The sequence below is a fragment of the Micrasema longulum genome, unplaced genomic scaffold, assembly GCF_059751315.1.
Source record: "Micrasema longulum isolate JH-2025_06_02 unplaced genomic scaffold, ASM5975131v1 h1tg000374l, whole genome shotgun sequence".
In the NCBI taxonomy this organism is placed as follows: Eukaryota; Metazoa; Arthropoda; class Insecta; order Trichoptera; family Brachycentridae; genus Micrasema; species Micrasema longulum.
Genome location: NW_028277575.1, coordinates 1 through 25676, shown reverse-complemented (window position 1 = coordinate 25676; position 25676 = coordinate 1). Strand labels below are relative to the sequence as shown.

The 25676-nt window shown below is 33.3% G+C and overlaps 1 protein-coding gene across 9 annotated transcripts; it reads left to right on the top strand.

Annotated features, from left to right (window-relative positions):
- Positions 1-847: 847 nt before the first annotated feature.
- On the top strand, positions 848-25472 carry LOC148282136 (uncharacterized). 9 transcript variants are annotated; one of them, XM_088225579.1, is made up of 7 exons: positions 848-944; positions 4104-4268; positions 15435-15618; positions 15899-16068; positions 17826-18076; positions 22907-22978; positions 24645-25472. In XM_088225579.1, the coding sequence occupies exons 2-7, from the start codon at positions 4209-4211 to the stop codon at positions 24847-24849; spliced, it is 942 nt and encodes a 313-aa protein (XP_088081705.1). In that variant the 5' UTR covers positions 848-944; positions 4104-4208; the 3' UTR covers positions 24850-25472. The 9 variants fall into 9 exon arrangements, with proteins under 9 accessions (XP_088081705.1, XP_088081708.1, XP_088081706.1 ...); XM_088225582.1 differs by having other exon boundaries at positions 869-889; XM_088225580.1 differs by having other exon boundaries at positions 873-895.
- Positions 25473-25676: the final 204 nt, after the last annotated feature.

Below are 25676 nucleotides of genomic sequence, written 5' to 3'. Positions count from 1 at the left end.
TAAGTATAAGCGTACCTACCGAGTATTTTCAATTTGTAACTTTTATTCAAATATAAGTATTTATTTCGTTATAATGGAATTCCATAAAGAATTGTCAATAAACAACTTAAATCAAATAACAATAGGGTTATATAGTCGCTAAGTTTATACCCTAAATAGGGCCTAAAATATAGTAAATAATATGTCTTTTGCTCTATAACTATTAACGAACATCAACAGTTTCATCACCAATTGCTCTAAAATTATTTCGACCATGATTTAATAATAAAATGTGAATTACCACTTTTTCTTCTTTAATTTGCTACAAATTTCTTCTTCGCGACTTCGGACTGATTCAGACTTCGCAAAACGCTTTGCACTCTTGTTGTAAAAAGTGGAAATATTTTGATTGGCCATCTCCCCTCTATAGCCCATTTCTCCTGGAATTATTACCCTGTGGAAGGAGTTGTTGTCATTATTAGCAGTGACAATCTTATTGAATCCAAAGCCTGAGAATTTTGAGGCATGTGAATAACATTTTTTGTAAGTCTTTTGAATTGGAAAAAATATTTGGAAGGTTATATTTTTCCAATAATTAATTAAACTCAAATTGTTTTCCAAACATAAAAACTGCTTATCGATTGATTACAATTATATTTTTTTGGTTCAAGTGGGTATTTGTCAATTACGTATGACTGATAGGGTCATTTCAATAATCCTTAGCGTGTAAAGAGAAAATAAATTGTTTTTTTGAAAAGTTATACTTAACTACTAAAATTATTTTAAGTCAAATTAACTTCAACATTGCATAAAGCGCGCTTGAGGTATTATATTACGAAACGGCGCTGTTATAAGTAATTCATTATAATAATGAGTTGAATGTCTGTAAACTGGCGGAGTGCAGACACGTGTATTGGTGAAGCTATGTGGCTCTTAATATGTTGTGTGGTTTTGGTGTACATTATGTGCATTTTTTATATTTAGCTAATTGAAAAATTCCGTACTTACGTTGTTTTAGTTGCATTGATTCAAAGTTTGCACAATGAGTAAAGGATAATGACCAAATGAGGAACCTACTTAATGGTTAGGCACCCATGACGGCCATGACGCATTAAAAAAATAATATATGTATATACCTATATCTATTACGAGCTAAACCCGGCAATGCCTTGCTATTGCTAGATATGAGTACATACTCGTATAAATGTTAAATTAACACAATCGAAAGTTTAATATAAATTATTGTATTTAGCGTACTTGTTTATAATTGAATTTCAAAAATTAAAATAATTCATTTTCAAATGTTGAATTTAAGTAGGTGCCTAGGTACTTTTTTACGTTTGAATTCCAAAACATAAAATAATAAATTTTCAAATATATAATTATTTTTGCAAATGTCAAACTCTGATCTTCCAACTAGCTTCCAACCAACATGGGTGCACTGTTAGTGGGAATACGACTTTCAAAAATTAAAAATACTCTTACTAAAAATCCATTAAAAAGAAATAAATGGGTAGAAATTATAAGGAATTAAAGGAAAGAATCTGATTTGGATCCATAAAAACGAATGTTGTTTTTAAACATGCAAAAACATTTTTTATACACAAAAAAAAGTCTTTACATTTTTTTGTATTTGCATTCTCGATGAATTCAGCCCTGGAAACGATAAAAAGCTTTTAGCTTAGTTTATTTAGCTTTTCTTCTGCTCAAGAAATTGAAGATTTTAAGGGCAATAAATACGCTAGTGGCAAAGATCTACATTTCGCTGAAAACCGCACGTAAATCGGTCCAGTAGTTATTCAGTCCATCGATGACACACATACAAACATTGCCTATTATTTATATATAGATATATATATACACCGCAAGACAAAAAAAATTACGAGTTTACCTGCTACCGCGCCCCTTGACTTTACTGAACCCTTTTTCTAAGAAATCCTTTATCGATACCTCTTTCTTTTGTTTAATAAATTAAGGACACTATGTGTCACCTTTCTACAATATTTACATTTTAAAATGTCTCAACAGTCTTGTTTTACCCGCGTTTGAGTGAACATAACACAACAATCATGGAAAGTGCAAAGCAAATGTCGATTGCGATAAAATCCAAAATAATCACATTGTCGCAAGAAAACATATCTAATTGTGAAATATCTCGTCGAGTTGGGTATTCAGAAGGTGCAGTGAGGTTTTTATTTAAAAAAATCCAAGAAACTGGATCCATAGAACGGAAAAAAGGAAGCGGACGGGGGCGCGTGACATCTGCCCGAGATGATCGCTTAATAAAAAAAATTGTTATGCGCGATCGATTTTTAACGGCACCTGAAATACACGCAGAGGTGCAGTCTACCAGCACATCAACATTTTCAGTAAAAACAGTGTCCAGGCGGCTGTTGGAGCATGGTTTCCAAGCACGGAGTCCCGCAAAGAAACCATTACTCACGGACAAAATGAAGAAGGCTAGACTGGATTGGGCGAAAGAGCACCAGAATTGGACCTTGGAGGATTGGCAAAATGTTGTTTTCTCTGATGAATCAAAATTCAACCTTTTTGGTCCAGACGGCAGAAAGATAGTTCGACGAAAACGTGGGGAAAGATATCATCCGTCGTGCGTCACTCGAACCGTTAAACATTCACCCTACGTGATGATTTGGGGGTGCATGACAGCATACGGTTTAGGACCTCTAAATTTTGTACAGGGTACGATGAATGCCATTCAGTACAAAAAAGTGTTAAAAAAACATATTATTCCAACAATCGAGGACATTACGCAGTATACCGCGGACCCAATTTTTCAGGACGATTCTGCGCCGTGCCATAGAGCCCGCACTGTGAGTACAAATATATATATTTTTAAATGCATTTTGTGACCACATGATAAATAATTTATTGTTTTTTTATAGATCAATGAATTCAAGGAGAAAATTGGCTTAAAATCGTTGACGTGGCCCGGGAATAGCCCTGATTTGAACCCGATAGAAAATTTATGGGCGATTATGAAAAAAAAAGTCGGGAAAAAAAAATCAAAAAACATTGAGGAATTAAAAAAAAACTTAATTCAAGTTTGGGAAGAAGAAATAACATCAGAAATTTTAGATTCGCTTTACGCTTCTCTAAATAATAGAATTTTACATGTTATAAAAAATAAAGGTGAATTCACTAAGTACTAAATATTTTTAAATGTTATAAATATGTTTAAATGTAAAATACTTTAATTTAAAATAAAGCGATAAGAACCTACTTCTTAAATATGAATTAAAAAATAACATGTCTTTTATTATTCCATCACAAACACTCGACCATAAATGAACCGTTATGGGTCTCTAAGGTTCGGGTAATCTGATACCTGATATATAATGGCAATTTCTAAGTACAATTCATGAGTAAGATTTTTTATTTTAACCTTGAAATAACGAATAGTCATCACATTTGTCAAACAATATAAAAAAAACTAATTAAATATCAAGAATAATTCATTATATGTCAATTTTAGTTTTTTTTGAGAACTCGTAAATTTATTTGTCTTGCGGTGTATATATATATATTTATATATATATATATATATATATATATTTATATATATATTTAAATATATATATAAGATAAATAAAATATGCACATACGTACCATATGCTATAAGTACATACATTGGATTTATCAACAAAATGGACAACATCCTCATTCCAAAAAATATTTTCAATTTTATTACTTTATTATGCCTACAATTTACTGAACATGCGGATGACTCAAATTATGTAGTTCCTGTCTGTCTGTCTGTTAACGTTAACATCATACCACTATAGTAAGTGGGTAGGTAGTTAAATAATTTAATAGGTAGGTAGAGTTTAAATTTTAAACCACCCGACAATTACCCTGTAATCATAAGTCGGTACCTTGGTACATTTAGTTTTATTTTTGGCAGCTAAAATGTAGATATTCACTTGCCAATAATGGGCAAAGGATCGAAAGTTGACGGTTTCAGATACAAGTTTGTAGGTTATGGTAGAGATTACATGCAAATTCATGAAAATTTAAAGTATCGTCATCGGTATAATTGAACACGTTTAAAAGAAAAAAAATGCATACTCTGCTTCTCATACAGAAAATATAATTTTACTTTGCAGATAAAATTGAAGATAAATGTTAACATCCTATTGTAATCGGGTGTAATCGCGTGTACAGTGGGAAGTTAACGACGTCATATCTTCACCATGACGGTATAGTTGAAGATGAATTCTCCCGAGCGATTAAGAAGATACACTAACGACCCCCGATCTTCAAGTTTTGAGGTAGGTACATCACTATGTACCGATTGGTCTAGTCCCTCACGGTACACATTTTTACTTATAAAAAAGTACAAAAATTTAGTTCACCGAGCTGTTTTTGCTTTAATTACAATTTATTTAATATTTTAATCGTTCTAAGGTGGTCAGTTTTTTTCTTCTGCCAAAAAAGCAAATTTCGAAGTCTAATAGCTTTGGCAAATTAAACTTTTCGAGGAAAAAAGCCCGGAGTTTTGAAACTTGGAATGATTGTTTGTTGGTATCTACTACATAACATACTAAAAGTCCCCGAGGGTGAGGGGTCCGCTAAGGGTTAAAGGTTCCTTTTCACGGTTTTTCACAAATATCTCCGAAACTATATGTTCTAGCGAAACATGTTTTGTGAATAAATTAAAGTAATTAAAATGATCTATAAAAAGATGCATAAATATATTTTTTATAAAAGTAATATCTTCGGAGATACAAGGCAGACAAAATACAACAATTTCATGAACAAGCACATATTGGAGATTTTTCGTCCTAGTACATGGCTAAAACATACTTTTTACATTAAATATATAAATATAATAAGGTGTATATAAATATCATAAAAATGATAGCACCTTTCTTAAAATCTGAATAATTTTAAGTACAAAATACATCTTCTGCTGGCAAAAAATCCTCATCGGGTTCTTTGTCTTCTGGCGTAATTCCGTTTGTACAAGTTTCCTGACAGTAAGTTGCCGCAGGCTAAAATGGATTTTATCCCGGCCTTTTAACATCCACTTCGTCCTTCACAACCAGACGCACATACACAAAAAATGGCGTTCAAGATAGTCAGGTGCGGCATAGTCCTTTGTTAATTGGGGCTCCAGTGTTCCATCGTTACCTGGTATCGACTTCCACTTTTCAGGTGTCAGCAGGTTATTCAACCACTGCTGCACTTGCAAAAATACTCTAAAAGCATGCTGCTAGGCAAATTTTTTTGGTGACAGTGACGGAAGATCAGGTTTAATCTTGATAATAGGCTTCAAGAATGCGGAGTATCTATGACTGAAAATCATCTTCACGAGCTTCAAAAAATGCCAAAAACATTTGCTCACCGGCTCGCGATATCTCCTCTGGCGTTGATAAAGCATTGTAAAATACATCGACAATGCCTCTAAAACGTTTATTTTTCTCAAAAAATTTAACAGTCTGTGCTTTACGTTTTCTATATAAAGATAAAATGGTGTCGCACCCACTAAAAGCATGTATAAAATGAGTATTTTCACATTTTTGTAACTCCAAAGACAAGTATATTTATGTGTCAACTTTCCCCCTCCTTAGTTTGTCATTTTTTTTTGTGGAACTAAAGCAATCAGCAAACGAATAAATCAATATCTTCTCCTACAACTGCAGTGTTAATGTTAGTAGATAGTAAATGGTGTCGGCAATGTCGGGCATTTCCATCAGCTATTTATGTTTTAACGCCTAAGGTTGCCATTTTTTTACTTAGCGTACGGATTAGCTTTATTTTGTTATTCTCGTTTTTAAGAAGTTGTTCTTGCCGAACTGCCACCCCCACGATTTTGTCAAAATTAATGTTACCTGATGTTTTAGTGCTTTTTATTTGCATTTGTTTAGCTTGCTTAGTGCTATTGGTGGTGTTATAGCCATAAAAAAACAACATTGCAATTATTACTCTCGTGGTTTTTGACGTTAGACACATACTTTTCATATACCTATATGCAATCAGTATTTGTCTCATAGAGCTAACATTCCACTTCACGCGATGCAGAAGAAAGCCATCGTCAATCATATCAACAGTAACCTTGCGATCCAATGCTGCCTCTTCAACTGGAAAAACTTCGTCCAAGGCAGATTTCTTAGTTTTTCTCATTATATTTTCATAGAAAAGTGCTAACGGGAAAGGCGCCAATTTGTTCTTTAACAGATCCTGCAGGTCTTTGATCTAGATATCGTGAAGTATCTCTCCTGGGTAAAAGTTTCAAACTCAAAGTGATAGGTACTATGAAGAGCCCTCATACTTCAAGTGCTCTTATTTGTTGGATTTGGTCATGCCATGTCTTTCTCGAACCTCCACTATTTCTGCATCCATCAACATTCATATGGTAAATATTCTCAGCAGCTCTTTCGCTGTCCATTCGCTCTACATGCCCAAACCAGCGTAGAGCTCATTTCTTGATTTTGTCGATAATGCTTGTCTCAGCCTTACATAATGTACAGATCTCAACATTTGTGCATCTATCATACATAGTTTTACCACACATTCGCCTGAGAGATCGCATTTCGACAGCATTCAGCCTAATTTTATCCCTGTTTTTCCAAGTCCATACTTCGCTTCCATACATCAGGGTCGGGACCGGGGCTCCGTTGTGAACTGCTAATTTTGCTTCTTGTGACAAACATTTATTTGCCAAGGTTGATTTAAGTGCACCGTTCACTCTGTTCCCGGCACTCACCCGTCTTTCAATATCTTTCTCAGTCATTCCATCCCTAGTAAACATACTTCCCAGATACACAAATGCCTCTGCTTGTTTTAGTACAACTCCATTCACATTGATTTCACATTTAGTCATACTTACATTTTTTTTAAACTATCACATTCGATTTATCGACATTCATAAGCAAATTGCTTCCCTTGCATACATCGTAGACCTTTGTTACCAAAAATTGCAGATCTTCTTTGTTGCTAGCAAGAAGCAAGGCATCATCAGCATACAAAAGATAAATGATAATTACATAGCAATGAAATATATATTAACAACAATATTAATACCTACAGTTTAAGATGTTTCTATTCACTCATATCAAACACACACTCACCCTGTCCATAAACCCACCCTCACACCCATATACACTTACACACAATTCACATACCTACTAAAACCACACTCCACTCACTTACCCACGCATCCTCACACACAAAAACTCGCACCTATGCATTTCTATGTATTAATATCTAACTGAACTGGATTTTTATAATTGTATTTATGTGGAAAACTGATTTGGCTTTATTTTATGTTTTTTTATAATGTTGTGTATATTTTTTTTAATTAGTGTTGTTTTTCTGAATAAACAAAAATAAATAAACAGTAAAAATAGTAATCGAAAATCCCACAAAGTCATGGCCTATTATAATTATTTGCGGAGATGGTAGTAATTCCGAAGCTTGGTACTTTGTATTTTGAACAAATCTTTTTTCTTCGAAATTTGCTCGCACCGAGGCGCGAGGGTACTCCAATTTGTTAGATAAGACGGAAAATTTCTTGATCGCAACACTTCTAGTAATATTTATTTATTGTTTGACGTTTGACCATGGTTACCATAGTCACCACTTATCAGTGTAGATATATACCGACTTCACACCAGTCGTACAAATCTGTTCAACACGATAAAATGTAAGGTGGGCTGATTTTTATTTTTTATGTAGGTATGTATTTATATTTATTTAACGAGTACTGTCAGGTTAAAATTATGTAAAAGAAAATCAAGTAAAAATTATTCGGCCTTATGGTGTAATGGTTAGTTCGTTTTCCTGCAAAAATACCCCAAAAAAAAAAAAAAAAACAAAACAATAAAAATCGATCCACTCTACGTAATTTTATCGTGTCGCGGGATTTTTGCGAACGTCGGAAATGGGCCTATGTTATTTGGTATTTGCTATCGATGTTATACGTCAGGAATGTGAGAAGTAGTAATGTCAGTGCAGTAAATATTGAATTTAGATTTAAAATATAGTTTTAGAGGATATGTGTACATGTCAACATCGGGAATCGATGAATCAATTATGAACATTTTCATTGCAATCAAATTATGCAGTTATTTGCAAGTATATTTAATGTAATTACAATGCAATTTGCGATTATTTAACTATTATGTCTAAAAACCACTATTCCCTGACATTAGAATTAACAGTGCGATCCGTAAGTATTTTTTAATTTTTTTTTATATGCCTCCACTCGTTTGCGAGTGATTTTGGCTCTTAGAAACAAGAATAAGAAATTTAAAGAATATACGCTTCAGTGAACGACAAAAAAACCCATACCCACGAAAAAATATAATATAATGTGAGGTAGTTAAAATTAGTATGAAAGAGTTATGTGACAATAAAATATTATTACCGTCTAAATTAAACGTAAACATAAAATGAAATTTTGGGCCAAAAGTAAAGAGGGGCATTCAATTAGACTTATTATTTAAATTTTGAAAATAATATTTAACAAATTCAAATATTTTTATTATTTGTCCTTAAGAATTTAGTCAGAAGTAAATAAGTATCCAAATCATTCTGGGCGAGTAAAAATTTTACATTAAAAGGGAACGTATTATATTCTTCACAAATATTTTGAAGGAATTCGCTTCTTTCGTAGAGGGGACAGTCAAAAAACAGATGATCTAATGTCTCATCATCATTTTCACAAAGACACATTGCCGAAGTAAAGACACCTATTCTCGATAAATGCGAGGCAACGAGACAATGTCCTATTCTCATTCTTGATATTAAAGAGATGTTCAATTTTGATTGCTTTTCGATTTCAAACCATAGTGTAATGGGGATGGAGCATTGAATACTCTTATAAAACAACCCAGTCGAGGAATTCTGCCAGAAAATTGTCCACTCAGATCTGATTTTATTAATTATAGTTGGTACACAATCATCAGTAGGACGACTAAAGGAGTGAGGGATGCTTCCATGAAGGCATGCTTCCTTTGCTAGGTGATCAACTCTTTCATTTCCAGAAATTCCGATATGCGAAGGGATCCAACATAAGGTCACCTTGAAATTTCTCTCGATCGCAAAAAATATAAGATATATCATTTCACAAATTAGTCCATCAATCATTATAATATTATAGGCACTTACTTAGTCGATGAATATTTTAAAAGCTGTCTAAGGCCAAGATAAAAAGGTTTCTTTTAAAACTATAAATCATAATATCATTTCAATGATAAATAATGAAAAATTTATATCTTCATACTATTATGACAAATAATATTAAATGTACTTTTTCTATTTCTTCTTAAGCCCTGTTCTCTCTACTGCTGGATAAAAGCCTCTTCCAAACGTCTCCATTCCTTTTTAAATGTAGCCTATTAAAATCGTTAATAACCTTTGCTTATGTTTGAGCAGCAGAATGTTTTCCTTTCAGAACATGCAAATGTGCGTAAGTTCCGAAACTAGCGAAAAATGTATGTTTACTTGATTTCTGGACAGGATCTTCTTCCTAGTCGGTCCCTCATGACTGAGGATTGTGACTACCATGTCGTAGGTACTCTCGAAACTGCACAAAGGAATAGCCTGTTGCAGTTCTTATTTGGTCAGAGCAGCGCATGATAGACCTCCCTCGTCCTTTTCTTCCCTCTATGCTTCTGACCACAACAAGCAACTCTAGGCAATTTTCTTCTCTCCTTGTGAGGTGACCAAAATATCGGAGAACTCTTCTGAGGCATATGGTCGAGAGTCTGTCAGTCAGCTTCAGTTCCTGAAGAATGGAGGCGTTAATACGTCTGGCCGTCCAGGGTATTCTTTGAATATGCATCCAGCACCACATCTCAAAGGCATCTTTTATGTTGCATTCTTTTGCCCGTATTGTCCATGTTTCCGCCCCATTGAAAAGATTAAAGTTCTGACCAATCCCATTTTTGTCGTTTTCGATATGCCTCTTTCCATATATTTTCCAAATTTGCCATTACACTTTTTGCCATCCCAGTTCTTCTTTTGATTTCAGGCTTGCAATTGCCATTGTCCGTTATCCAAGAACCAAGCTTATTAAATTCATGGACAACCTTAAGGTCGATTAAAGTATTTGTCGTGGTGACTTAGTGATTACGATCTACAATAAATGTTTTGGTTTTTGCTTTGTTAATCTCCAGACCCGTTTTCTTGCTTTCTTTCTCAACTTTTGATAGCAGTTTGGCCATTTCAATTTCTGTTGTAGCAATCAGTGTTGTATCCTCGGCATATCTCAGATTAGACAGGCGCCGTGGCGCAGTTGGTCAGACGGCTAACTGTGAAACTGGCGTCGCAGGTTCAGTCTTTCACAAATCCTGCTTGTTCTTGGGGGATTTGTAGGAGTATTTTGCTGACATGAGGAATCAGTGCGATTGTTCAGTTGTTATCACACTTTTTGGTAAAACCTTTTTTGTAGAAAGCTGACTCAGCCCATTCTTTTGGCCATTGTCCGCTTCTCCATATCTTGTTGCATATATCATGCAAATTTTTTGTACCTTACCAAGTTGTTTTAAAATTTCTGCTGGTATGCCATCACATCCTGGAGATTTATCACATTTTAGTTTGCGTACGGCATCTTCAATTTCACTTCTTTCTCTTTTTACACCGGGGATGTGTTTCACACAGTGTGTCAAAAAAGTATACTAAAAATAGGACAATATTGGATAGATCTCTGCTTAAAAATCTTTTTGAATTTAAAAAAATCTTTATTTTTAATTTATTGTACCCTAATTTTTTTCTTAAATATTACATGACATCAAAAAAATTGATGTTACAAATGTTACAAAGATTGTTTATTATCATTATCATATGTATGGAGCATATTGATGTAAGGTTGTGAGACATGTTGCCTTACAGAAAGAGATAAAAAAAGACTAGAGGCCTTCGAGATGTGGTGCTACAGAAAAATATTAGGAACTTGCTGGAGAGACCGCATCACTAATGACGAGGTTTTCAATAGAATCGAAGAAGGTAGGCACCTAATCAAAACCATCTCAGAGAGGCGAGCCCGATGGATCGGCCACATTATGAGCCATGAGGGTCTCTTGCACGACATCGTAGAGGGAATGGCTGAGGGGACAAATTATAGAGGGCGCCCCCGACGGGAATATTTAGAGCAAGTGTGCGAAGATTTTAACTGTGTCTCTTATGTGGAGCTGAAGAGGGCTGCAGAAAATAAAGACCAATGGAGGGCGAGATGCAGGACTTTGCTGCAAACCAATCCCCAGAATTGAGATTGCAAAGAAGATATATATACATATATATATACATACAATATATACATATATATATAAATTGTAGTAAATTAAGCATAGGAGACAAAAGACACAATAGTTTAAGATTTATCATATATTAGCGATAAGTTTGAAAGTGTTTTTAAGTAAGTGTGAGTTTTCTTTTGTTTTTTGTTTATTGCTAGTGTTGAGGTAGATTTACATTTACATATTTTTAATATTATGAAATAGCTGTAAGATACTGTAATTGGAAGGATGGCCTTGAAAAAATTCTATGAGGCTTGCAATCCATCAAGCTGCTCCTCTCGAGGGGGCGCACAGAGGAGGAAGTCGTAAGAATGCAGAATCGAAACATGTAATGTAAGGAGCTTCGTGGTGTGATGGTCAGCGTGTTTGCCTACCATGCGAGAGGTCTCAGATTCGATTCCCGACATGGGTGATATAAAATATTTATTGAAAAGGGTGTTTTCACACCAGAATATTTCATGGTCCCTGGACTGGTATCTGAAGCGTAGAACCGTTCATCTTACCTTAGTGTAACAAAAATGATCAAAATACGCTGCGATTGGTGTACCTATGCAGTGTCTTATGCACCATTAGGTCCAGAAAGTGAATGGTGATGATGATGAAGGTTAGGGGGCGCATAGGCGAAAAGATGAACGAATTGTGTGATGTGATGAATAGTAAATGTCTAGGTATAATGTGTGTTACAGAGAGCGGGAAAAAGGGAAGTGGTTCGACGGAGCACAGTGACGCCCTAGTTCTCTGTTCTAGAGCCCCAGATATAGATAGAGCCTGCCAGAGAGTTGCCGCGATTTTGTCACCTAGAATGATAGAATGTATGAGAAAGAATGTTTTTTATAAGTTCTAGACTTATATAGGTGCGTAGGGTTTCACAGTCACTGTTATCTATGTATCTTTTTTGGTTGTTTCGGTTTTCAATTTCAATTTTATTTATTCATTTATATGTACATTACAAAATGGAATCTTAATTCATACACATAGAAATAGTTTAAATAATTAGGTAAAATTAGGTATATATAAAAAAAACACATAAGTATACATAATATCCAGAGAATAACATGTTAAAAAAGTAAGAGAATCTTGTAACGAAAAACTCCCTCAGAGACGTGAAAAATGTCAATGTCCAAAGTAATATTGTTCAACATAGAGATAGCCCTTCCAACAGGCATAATTATTGGCAGGTTTGTCCTATATAATGGAATGCGAAACAGTCTATGCTGACGCTGTCTAAGGTAATTATCCGGAACATAACATGAACAGAACATCTTTTTGTTCAGTTTCTTGCATTTATGTTTCTTCATGTAACTGTTAAATTGGCTTAAGCCGTATGTATATAATAAATAAATAAATATAAAAGCTAATGCTCCGCATAATTTCAGGGTTGTCAATAATACCGCGCAACAATCGAAAGAAGTGCGTAGTTAAATACACATTCCTTCTAGTCTTCAAACTGCTGTAACCAAGCATACCCTGGAGAAACTCAGTGGGATAAAGCCATGGATAATACCGCACTCCCTCGCGTAGAGAAACTGAATAAATTTCTTCTGAACCTTCCGTTCTGACGTTTCACATTAACCATACCCAAAGAAGATCAACAGACACTATTTGTGAAAGCCTCAAGGACACCTTTGATATATGGTCTTCCCACGATACACAAAAAGCATATGCCTTTTAGATCTATAGTAAGCACGATAGGGTCTCTGATCTACAAACTGCGGCAGTATTTGTCAAAATATTTATTAACACGTACTGGATTGACTAGCTCGTTTGTAAAAGATTCAGCTCATTTTGTAAGTCTTCTTAAAAATATATCGGCTACAGAGAGGGACATTTTAGTAAGCTTTGACGTAGTCCCACTGTTCGCAACTGTACCAATGGGACACTCTATGGCTCTTCTGATGGAAATTTACCATTAGGATATGTGTGATCTATTTGAACATTGCCTTAAAAGTGGCTACTTTACATTTCAAGGTGAAAGTTACGAACAGATAGGGGGTGTGGCCATGGGTTCTTCACTCTCTCCAGTGATAGCAAATTTCTTCATGGAAACATTTTAAAATACAGCACTGGATACGGCAACTTTGATACCCAGAGTGTGGCTGAGGTATGTTGACGATATCTTAGCGGTCTGGCCACACGGGATGAATGACCTAAATATTATTTATAGATCGCATAACTTAATTACATCCCCTTTTAAAGTTCACAATGGAACTACAAAACAATAACTCTCTTCTGTTCTTGGATTGCCAAAGTAAAGAGAAAATCAAACGGCAGTCTTTGGCATAAGGTGTACAGAAAACCAACCCATCTAAACGCTGATTCACATCATCATTCAGCACAAAAACGAGAACTGATAAATACTCTACTAACGAGAGTGACATGAGTATTCGCATATGTGAAGATTTTACAATGGGAGAAGAAGTGAACAAAATTACAGATTCGTTAGAGCGTAATGGATATAAGAAGCAACAAATTGACCAAATTTTAAAATTGCAACCCACGAAGAAGATAAATGAAAAAGATGTTATAAAAGAGACTGCATACAGTGTATACCTACCATATTTATGAAATGTTACTGACAGGATAGCCAAAGTGCTTAAGAAACAATATATTTTAAAAGCATTTGGGACTGTGGGAAAAATAAAGGATAGCTAATTAAACCCGAAAAAAAATAATTCCCTGGAAACTGAAGCAGTTTACAAACCGAACTGCCAAGAATGTGATAAAATGTACATTGGACAAACAGGGCGCACAGCAAAGAAAATAATTAATGAACATAAAATTGCGCCTAAACTAACTAACTAACTAACCCTGAAAAATCTGCAATAGCGGAACACTTTATAGACACAGGACATCTTTTCGCCTTCGAACCAAAAATTTTTCACAAACGTAAAAACGTGCATAAGAAGCAATTGGAACACCCAAATAACATAAATAAAGACGACGGGCTGAAATTAAACTCAACATGGTTCCTGGCACTACACATTACAAAAATGATGCGGAATGAGCCTGCTGCCGACTGCAACACAGTACAAATTATTAATACATAAACATTTTATTTTTCTTCGGATGTGAATGTGGTTATACTGAAACAGGTAGAGGAATTTGTTTATCTGGCAAGAATGTTTACTAGGGATGGATTGACTGAAAAAGATATTGAAAGAGGATGAGTGCATGGAGTGAACGGTGCGAATTAGCAGTTTACAATAGAGTCCTGGTGCTGATCTTTGTGTATAGGAGTGAACTACGGAATTGGAAAAACAAGGATGAAAATAGGATGAATGCTGACAAAATGCGATGTCTCAGGGGAATGTGTGGTAAAACTATGTACGATAGGTGCACAAATGTTGAGATCTGTACATTATGTAAGGCTGAGAGGCATTATCGGTAAAATCAAGAAAGGAGTTCTGCGTTGGTTTGAACATGTAGAGCGAATGGACAGTGAAAAAACAGGTAAAAATATTAACAATGCGAATGTTGATGGATGAAGAAATTGAGGAAGATCGAGAAAGATATGGCATAACCAAATCCATAAAATACTTGAAGATGGCCATGTCAAAAGCCGGAATAATCGGCTTGCATACACGAGAAGATGTATCATAAAATGATGATGATCAATAAAATCTTTTTTTAAATACTCTTACATTAAAATGGAATATTACCCAATAACCACCAACACAATAAATAATAAACTGAAGTTGTTACACTCTATAATAAAACATTTAAATAAATACTTATGGAACTTCAACACATATCTATGAAACAATTGAACGCTATAAAGTACTTCCACATGAACACGTAATTCAGGTAAAGATACCCACACAAGTAGGTATTCTGCAAGGTAGGTATTCTGCGAGGTAGGTATTCTGCAAGGTAGGTATTCTGCAAGGTAGGTATTCTGCAAGGTAGGTATTCTGCAAGGCATTAGACTCTCCCTAGAAACAAACCTTTCGACAAAACTTTTTTTTTTTTTAAAGAAATATTTGCGTACCAAATATTTTCAGTTTTGGAGAAAATGGGAATCAAGTTAGGATAGAATGGGGTTCGAACTTTGGACCTCTGATCTATGAGTTTGCAACACTAGCCACAGGACCTCAACCCAATTGGTTTTTTAATTATTTTATTTTTAGTAAAAATGAAAAGATTTAAATTTATTGTTTTATTTTTATTGTTACCTAAAAACATCAAATTATGCAGGTTAATTGTCCCGGAGTCTGGTTGTGTCCCAAAGGCCTTGTTTCGCTGACTTTGAAAACGTTGGAGAGCAAGTTTCGAACAACACCTGTGCAGCCAATATTTCCTTTGATATACAATGCGACTTTTTTTTTTAAAAAGGATTTTCGAAATGTTAAATCTCTATCGAATGTACACCAAATATTGGGTAAGATGTTTTTTTTCTTGTTTTAATAAATAAAATAATTTGTCCATAAATAATAGTTAGAGAATGTTTGTAGAGAGGCTAGATTTCTTCCTTACTCTCCAGAGATAGGGATCTATTTAGATCTAAATTTATTGCAACAGAGAGGAAAAACATTTTCCAATTACTATTTTCTTATAATTATCGGTAAAATTAGTTCAAATAAATTTAAAATGTTCATATATTATATGTATTTTGTGAATAATTTAGTTTCAATTTTTAATATAAAAATCTGTACTTTTAGCAAAAGAAATAGTATACTGCGAACTTTCGCAGTGGCCTAATGGGTTGAATAAAGGAAAGGGACGAATTCTTGCCACGTATGTCGGAGTCCTAGAAGATTTGCTTTATCCACCGGATTTGTGTGTAGGAAATAAAGTTGATCTATTGATGAAACCTGCACTTTTGTTTCCGGTATTGACGTTTTACTATACATTGTCAGTATATTGATAAAATCCTCTACATGACAAATTTGATATAAGTTAAAAATTCAGCTAAATGTAATTTTTTGAGCTTTATTGACAGATAAAATCTTCTAAATATACTGAGGTTTTGTTTCAAAGTTATCACATGCTAAAACATATAAACATATGAAACCCACTAAAAGTTCTGTTTTTTTTCAAAATGTATTCAGGTGAAAACCATTAATTCCAATTAGCGGATACTTTTTCAAAATCTCTGAAACAATTTAAACAAACTGAGATGCTTTCATGCGTATGTGTCAGTTAAGCTGATCAATAATAATGAAAGAAATAAAACCATTTAAATGATTTTATCGATTTTTATTTGTTCGTAATACGTATGCTTACGCATCATTGAATGACAATTGCTAATAAGGCTATGCAGATGCTGGGATTCATTATCTGGAAAATGTCAAATTTTATTAGCATCGATTCAATAAAATTTCTGTATTGTGCTCTGGTTCGATCACAACTGGAATGTGCATCGTCAGTACGGAGCTCTTTGTACAACTGCAACTCTTTTAACTTGGAAAGAGTTCAGAGGAAGTTTTTACATTACATTCAGTTCAAAAACGGTAAACCTGTAGATGAAATCTGCTACCAAACTTCGATGTCAATTGTCCATTTCTCTCCACCAGAAGGACAATTGCTGACCTCACTCTAATACATTATCACCCAATAGATTTCCCTAAATTACTGTCCCTGATAAACTTTCGTGTACCCACAAGAACCACCAGACTTCAGCAAATGTTCCAATGTGAGTACAACAGGAAAAACTTCACCCACTATTTTCCAATGGCACACATCCACAGAACTGCTAATAATTATGCTGAGCGGTTGGACTTGCTCCACACCACTCCTGCTGTAATTAAATCAGCTAAACTATCCATGGAATGGCCATCCCCTCAATTCTCCTCTTTTCAATGTGTTTTTTGTTTCTATTCATCTTCACTTTATTTGTTTTAAAAAAAAAAATAATTACATATATTTAGCGCAATAATTATGATTTTATTTTATGTTATCTATTATTATACTTTATGTACTTTTAACTATAAAGTGTAATAGCCCTCTGGGGGTTTATTAAATAAAAAATCCTTACTCTAAGTTTTGAATAATTATTAAATTTCTTCCTCACGTATACCACATTATAGCATCTATAAAATTAAAATCATTTTACCCAATATTAAATAAAAAATCAACCCATTCACTACACTAATTCACTTGAAATTCTCTAATGACATTTGAAGCTTTTATTGGTATAAAATTCCAAGCACCGTTCAAAATTGTGTTCTGATAAAAACCTCGAATGTGTCAATCATCCTTTCATATATTTATGTTTTTTTAATGGGCTAGAAAAGTTTTTTTAATAAATAAAATGTATCAATATATTTATAATAAACAACTAATTTAACTATATGTCATTGTGTATGTCCATATGTTTATATGTGCTTGCCCAAAGACTTTTGTCAAGTCAAACATTGCGAATCAAATCAGACAATACTGGATTTAGAGGTTTTTATCAGGATACCGACGATATTATATTCTATAGTATTAAATAAATTTGATATGCACATAAAATACTTTGTAAATGTAACTAAATTGCTCTTTGGTCATTTTATTTTATGTCTACTTCTCGGTAATGAAACTCAATGTTAACCAAACGCGCTAACCACTATGCCATGAAACAAACATAATAATTTTATTTTTTAGGGAATTCTTTCTCCAAAAATTGAGGTATCTAAAAAAGTATCTCTGAAAGGTTTAAATTTTGGTGAAAGTGATCATAATACATCCACTTGGGTACATCCGACAAATACAGTTACTGAGGAATCATCAAATGATTTTAACCAATCCTGGACATCAACATATCAAGAAGACAACGATAATAAATGGCAGTGCTCTAATATAGGCGAGTTAACGCCAAGGAAACAACGCCCGGTTTGTCATTCTCCGAGGTTCAGGTAGTATAAAAATAATTATCAAAAATTGCAAGTAGCGAAAATAAAGAATAATCATTTAACAATAGTTTTTATACTAGAATATTTTTGGGAAGTAATTTAATACATCATTTTTATAAGAAAACTTCTTTAAAGATTAAAAGCATAAAATAAACAACAATGTTCAAATGACAAAATTACTGTTTTTATATGTGATTTGTTCAAAAAAAATTGTATAAAATATATTTAAAATAAACAAGCATTGCACTGTCTTATTTTTGCTGATTTAATTAATTTTTGAAAAGAAAAATTCTCATTACTGAAACATACTGAAATGGTACCACTTTTCATTTAATTTCTTTCTAAAGATTTCATTTAAAATGTTACCTTTATGAAAATTTTAAAATGAAATGTTCATAATTTATTTAATATAATGGCAAATTTCAAAAGCGGTTAACATATCCAACAAGCTTATCTCCCTCACTCTTTATGCCCTTTGTATTTGGTATTTGACATATTTGGCATTTTATGACTGTTTTCCAGAAGTGCGATTCTGAATGAATGCGATTCTGAACGCTCTCGCGAGGGCAGAGAACGCATTGCTAGCACATAATTTACGTACTAATTATGCACCAACCCACCTCTATTTATTGTGTCACATTTATCTTTTTTATTATTATTGTGGATAACTTATGTACCGTCACTTTCGTGATTTACAAAGTGGTTCTATGAATAATTATTTAATTTTAACTTAAAACAAGAGATCTCAAAGCTGTCAAAATGATACAATACCTACCCATTAAAAGTGCTATTTTTTTTTTGTGTTTTTGCGACCATTGTTTTTGCATATGTTTTTGTGAAGTATTTTGTAAAATTTGTGTTTTGGATCATTCTTCATTATTTTTTACATTTACCTAGTTTATTATAACCACTAATTTTTATCTTAAATTAAAAAAGCTACAGTTTGTAATTTTCATATTATTGATTTGCAACAATAATCATAATTTAAATTTATTGCAACAGAGAGGGAAAACATTTTTGAGAAGGGAATATGGGAGTCTAGGCATTTACAGGGCTTATGACCTGTCATTGGCTGGTTTGAGTGGCCATTTTACACACTGTGTAACATTCACCATTCTGCCTACGTTTGATCATACACATTTCCTCAACTCTTCCATCTGTTGACTTTTGTGAAGTATAAGAACCTTTATTATGAACAACTCCCTAGGGAGAAAATCCAGCCAGTCTGCAAGCATTTGGACATACTAATAACATTGTTGAATAATCATAATTTAAATATTTATTTTCTTTTGCTATCAAATTTAATTTGCAGCTAAATTCCAATTTTAGAAATATGGAGAAAGGGGAGAAACCTCCTGATCCTCCGGACGGGTATAAAATAGAAAAGGTTTTAAAGAACAGTTGCAATTTAGAAAGTCCTATTTCGCAGACCACCAGAATGAGAGGCAAACGGCCTCTTAAGTTGAACTCTTTTGAGAAGGTCCTCCCGTCTGCAAAAGCAGTGAGTTTGACCCAAACAAAGAATTCAGAGGAAACTATCAACTACATTTATACTGATAAAGATGCCGGTCCATTTATTGTGCATATACAAAAGATATTCAAAACTCTTCCTCATCTATCAACTGTCTAGACGTGGTCAATACCTACATTCCAACAATGTGCGAAATATTCCTCGAGGAGAAATAAAAACCATAGGTCATGGCAAACTTATTCACTGAAAATCAACTTATTTTTAATAAAATGAATTATAAGGCATTTATACCTTTCCATATGGTTTCTCAAATGGGTCTTGTGAGGGGCATTCCTACTGAATGGTCTCACTATGATATTTTGTAGAATGTGGTTCTCCCTGAGAGCTACGGAAAAATTATAAATTCTCGGCGTCTTTTTAATGGGTCAAAATGTAAAAATACTCATTTGAGAGTAGTTTAATCGCCTTCTGTTTGATGCGCGTATGCGGTTTCTGGACTATTCTTAATTCTATGATACGAGTACATGAGAAAAAAAAAACTTATCCACATATGTGGATAAGTTTCATATAAAAATGTATGAATGTTTGTCCTCAAAAGACCGATAACTACTGGACCGATTTACATGCGGTTTTTTGCAAAATAATATAATTCACGTGACTTAGGTTTGTAAATAATAATATCTTCAATATGTTGATCAGAAAAAAAGTGAGGAGCGAATATGTGTTTTTCATTAAACTTCCAGGGTCGCATTTGACTAAAATGCATATTTCAAAAAATTCGGAGAATGTTGTTTTTTTGAGTATTAAAAAAGTGTGTATTTTATCGTTTACAAACATCAATTATTTATAATGGATACTGGATTGATTCATTTCCTTACATATCTTAATTTCTACATATAAACTTATTTTTTGTGGGTTTTTAGTAATGTTCAAATAATTTTAACCGATATTTGACACATTTTTGAAAAACGGATTCTTACACAAAATACACCACTGTTGGTAAGTAGCGCAGAGTTTGACATTTGCAAAAAGAATTCTATATTATAAGTACCTAGGTACCTAATTATATTCAATATTTGAATATTAAAAATGTTTAGTTTTGGAATTCAATCATAAACAAGTACCTAGGTTGTACCTAAAGTACATATCAATGAAAAGTATTTTTCCTTTTATCCGGACAGTTTTTTCACGCTTTCATTTCATTTATTTATTGACAGACTTATACAGTCCATTCCAACAATGAACACATTTTCTTATACTAAATATACAGGTACAAATTAAATAAAATACAACTAAATAAAATTAAAGCTAGGACAAAAATAAATAAATTACTACCTCAAGACAAGATCTGGTCTATTTTATTTCTTTCTTTCCTTTTGGTTTCGAATTAAATGTCAAGGTCACGTCAAAACAAGGCTGGCGATTAAAGAATGACTAAATTCGCGTTGGGCATGGGTTGAGTGTCGTAATTTTATAAGGCTCAGGGTAAATCGCGCTCTGACTTTGACTTTTCTTCATTTACACGTTTTCCCGTATTTCCTCCATGGATTATGGCACCAGAGAAGTGATTTTTGCACAGTTTTGATTTAAGCACGACGAGGACTCTTAGCCAATCTAATTAGGAGATAAAACAAAAAACCCACCCTTATTACAAATATATAAACATGTAGCTCAACAAAGCCGAAAAAACCTTTGTTCAACCAGATAATACTGCTTGTCTGCACAAGCCAACGTTCCGGCAGGACAATGTCTGTCGGGTCCGCCAGTATGCTATAAAAATTAAGGTTCCGTTTGTTTGAGGCCGCAAATCTCAGAAATTAATTCATGGATTCACTAAAAATTTATATATATATATTTTATAATTAACATTACATTTTGTTATTCATACAAATACATACATATTACAAAAAAATACAATAAAAACGTATCTCAAACTCTTTGAGCCCAAGGGCCCTGTGTTGAAGAAGAGCATTTCTATATACTTTTTATTCAGAAGTTTCAACGGAAACCGAACATTCTATGCGCATTAAATTAACTCATAATTTGTCATAGTTAATAAGTACTGAATGACAATTCTACACAGTGCTTCCATTTTATAAATTTTAGCCAAAGTTACAATTTTCTTTCCTCATATTCTAAAGTATAGGCACAGCAACGCAAATAAAGATTTTCAATTAAGCAATGTGTTTTCTCAGTAAATACATAGTTGCTAGACTATTTTTATTTTCTCCTCTAATAATTACTATCAGACAAAGCCTCAGCGAAGCGTGGTCGGGTTCAGCTAGTAGGATATAAAAAGAAAATATTAATACGTTAATACTAATTAAAATAATTTAAAAAATATAAAAAAAAAACTTAAAATAATTAATTTTATTATCACATCCTACAGATTTATAGCATAGTTCACTTAGATATTCTCGAACAGAGTTGTGCAGTACATAAGTTAACAGAGTTTGTATTCCACCCTCTGTTGAAAACGTAGCCAGTGTAATACCCGAAGTAGTGGAGTGATATGGTCAAATAAAGAGATTCTAAAAATAAGTCTCCCTGTGGTATTTATTACTGACTGCAAGCGAGTCATTTTATTAATTGGTAGGTCTACATGCAGGACTGCATAGATACCATTACAATAGTCGACTCTAGACACTACAAAAGCATTTTTTAATTGACGGGTGATATACCATCTAATTAATAAACCAGCAAATTTTTGCATACGGATTTAATTTGTTTCACCTGGTAGAACTTATCGTTCTACTAATATGAGTATCAAGAGAGAGGTCATAATTAATTATACATTAATTGTTTAAATTGCCCCAATTTCTATATTGGAAAAACTTCACATAAATTTGAAATTAGAATTTAAGAACATACATATAAGATGTCTCAATAATAATAACTTCTCAGAAATCTCAAATCATCTTATATCCAAAAACTGTAATTTTAATCTCAGTTAAAAGGGTGTAGAAATTTTACATATTAATAAAAATGGTCTTCATTTAGACAATCTAGAAAGATTACAAATAATTTAAGCCATTAACCAAAAATTCCCCCATAATGAATAATCAATTAAATTTAACTTAGAGTGAGGACAAACGAGGTTTTAACAATATTCCCATTATGATTCATATTATCTTCTTTTCTTCTCCTTTCATTCTTCTATTTTTTTCTTACAATATTTTATAATTTAAATATGTAGCAATGCAAATAATTCTATGTTAGTTTCAAGTTTTGATTATGAGGATTAACCTCGAAAGTGGTCGACGTATAACTCAAAAGTTAAAGTGGTTTATACAAATGAATAAATAAGTAAAAATGTTTTTGATATAAAAAATATTATATTTTAATTTTAGACGTTCTTGCAGATCTAGCTCTGTTCCAGCAAGAAGAAAACATAAAATTAATTCCCTGTTACTCCATGATGATCAGATAATTAAGTAAGTAGGGTATATTTTGTTAATTTTATGCTTAAAAAATTAAAAATATTAAGTATGTGAGTTTCTTATGGTATTAAGTATTATTTATTTTTATTAACGCTCATAGGGCTTATATATATCAGGTTGGGGAAAAAGTAATTTCATATTTCGCGCTATACTATACTTAGAAATACTTATCTCGTTCATTATTGGTAACATCGGATTATGATCCGATTGTATGCAATACGGCGTTGTAAAGGTGTATACTACAAATGCTTCTTTGACAATATTGCGCTTGGTCGTTTCAATCGTAAACTATCGTGCGTCGAGTATGGAGGTCAAGTAAGGAAGAAATTTGCCATATTTTACACTTCTACTATTAAAATTTTCGATGTATGGGGCTGACTCTGACTATACTCTTTCGGTTCGTGCTGCACAACAGTGGTTCGAGTGATTTCATTCTGGTGAATGATGCACCACGCTCTGGCAGGCCTGGCGTCGAAAATGTCGATAAAATCATGGAAAATATCGAAATCGTCATGTTAGCAGTCATAGCATCGCCCAGGAGCTGAATATTGATCATAAAATCGTTTTGAACCATTTGCAGAAGGCTGGATTAAAAAAAGCTCGATGTTTGGGTGCCACACAAGCTGATGAAAAAAAACATCATGGACCGAATTTCCATCTGCTAATCGTTGCTGAATCGCAACAAAATCGACCCATTTCTGAAGCAGATGGTGACTAGAGATGAAAAGTGGGTCACTTACGACAATGTCAAGCAACAGAAATCGTGATCGAAAGCCAACGAAGCGGCCCAGACCGTGGCCAAGCCAGGACTGACGGCCTGGAAGGTGTTGCTGTGTGTTTGGTGGGATTGGCAGGGAATACTCTACTATGAGCTGCTCCCCTATGGCCAAACGCTCAATTCTGCCCTCTACTGTGAACAACTCGACTGTTTGAAGCTGGTGATCGAATAGAAGCGGCCAGCATTGGTGAATAAGAGAGGAATCGTGTTTCATCAGAACAACTCCAGGCCGCACACATCTTTTATGAAGCGCCAGAAGTTCCGGGAGCTCAGACTCATGCATCCAACTTATAGTCTGGACCTGGCACCAAGTGACTACCAACCTGTTCCTGTCTATGGCCAACGCGCTTGGAGGTACAAATTTGGCCTCAATAGAGGCTTGTGAAAATTGGTTTTCCGAGTTTTTTGCAAATAGGGACAAGGGCTTCTACAAGAGGGGCATTATGAAGTTGGATTCTTATTGCCAACAAGTTATCAAACAGAATGGCGCATATTTGACTTAAATCTAATGATTGTAACACTTTTTACAAAGCATTAAATTAAACCAAAAATAAAAAAATTAACTGTTCCCCAACCTAAAATATGTTAATGCAAATATAAAAATGTAAAAAAAAAAATCAAGAGTTAATATCAAATTATCAATGAAATATACCCTTCTTTTTCCTATAAATACCTGTTTTAAGCTTTAAAAAAAATGAATATATGTAATATAAAAAATATTATTGATGGAAAACATGTTATGATATTAAAAGTAGGTATGTATATTTATATAATGTGAGACAATAAAATACGTCATAATCGATATATTTTATTGTCTCTGTATCGAAAGTAAAGTTTTACCTTAAATATTGAGACAATAACTGAACATGTAATATTTTACAGCTCAGTTACATCAGCAGAGCTCAACAAGGGAAAATCTGCCACACCAAAATGTAGAAACAGTTTGAAAGACTATTGGCACAATGTGATATCTGTTCAGAGTATGGGAGTACTTTTAAAGACATTTCCAAACCATTTTCCAAATGTTCATGCAAAGTCATTCAGGTGCATCTCGACAGTGATATTTCTAAATGTGAAATTAAATTAGCCCGAAATATGCACAAACGGTTGAATACAATATTGTCGGGTTAAGTGACTACGGTGTAAGAAGAAACGTTTTGTTTAGTGATTTATTAGAAAAGTTATTTTATGGAACACATCTTTGATATGACGTTTTATGTGTTTAAGACTTGCAGGCAGTTATTTTTTTGTGCTCTAAGGGATGATAACACTTAATCATAAGGTGATAAAAAGATATGAGTACTCTACACTGTTTTTCGAAGCTAATGTCATATTTTAAATTTATTGTAATTTGCCAACGAGAGTTCTCCACAGTTTGTAAAAGTGTTACGCAGTTTAATAATACCATATTCAGATCTATAAACATTTAAAAATAACCATATTTTTAAAAACCTTTTACAAAAAATAAAATATTATGTAAAGATGTACTTTGATAAAGTTGGAAGAGGAAATAAATTATATATTCAAATCAGTCCCTATTAAAAAAAAAAAAAAAAAATTCATTTTAAAACTATGGTAATTTAAAAAGATTTCTTCTAAGAGAGTGTGTTTTCCATAAATCAATCTGGTTTATTTTGAGTATTTTCTATTTCTGTTATAGGATTAGAAATAGTTTAAATAAAGCTTTAGTAATTTACATCAGCTTGAAAATGTTTTTTATTTTTTCCTGAGTATTTCCAGTCCTTCAAAAATAGATTCCACCACAAAGTGAACTAAGGGGGGAACTACCAAGGTTTTGCATAAATAAAACAATAGATAATTTAGATTATTGTATTTGTTGATGATTTAATTCACATATTGAAATAATTTTTGTATATAAATTGAAATCAGACTGTGACTAGTCTTGGTTTCACA

Excerpts from the sequence above, each read along its gene's own strand:
- LOC148282136 (XM_088225579.1), top strand. The coding sequence starts at position 4,209 with ATGAATTCTCCCGAGCGATTAAGAAGATACACTAACGACCCCCGATCT. Across the intron at positions 16,069-17,825 it reads AACCTGCACTTTTGTTTCCG|GGAATTCTTTCTCCAAAAAT; the intron begins GTATTGACGTTT and ends TTTATTTTTTAG. Across the intron at positions 18,077-22,906 it reads TGTCATTCTCCGAGGTTCAG|ATCTAGCTCTGTTCCAGCAA; the intron begins GTAGTATAAAAA and ends ACGTTCTTGCAG.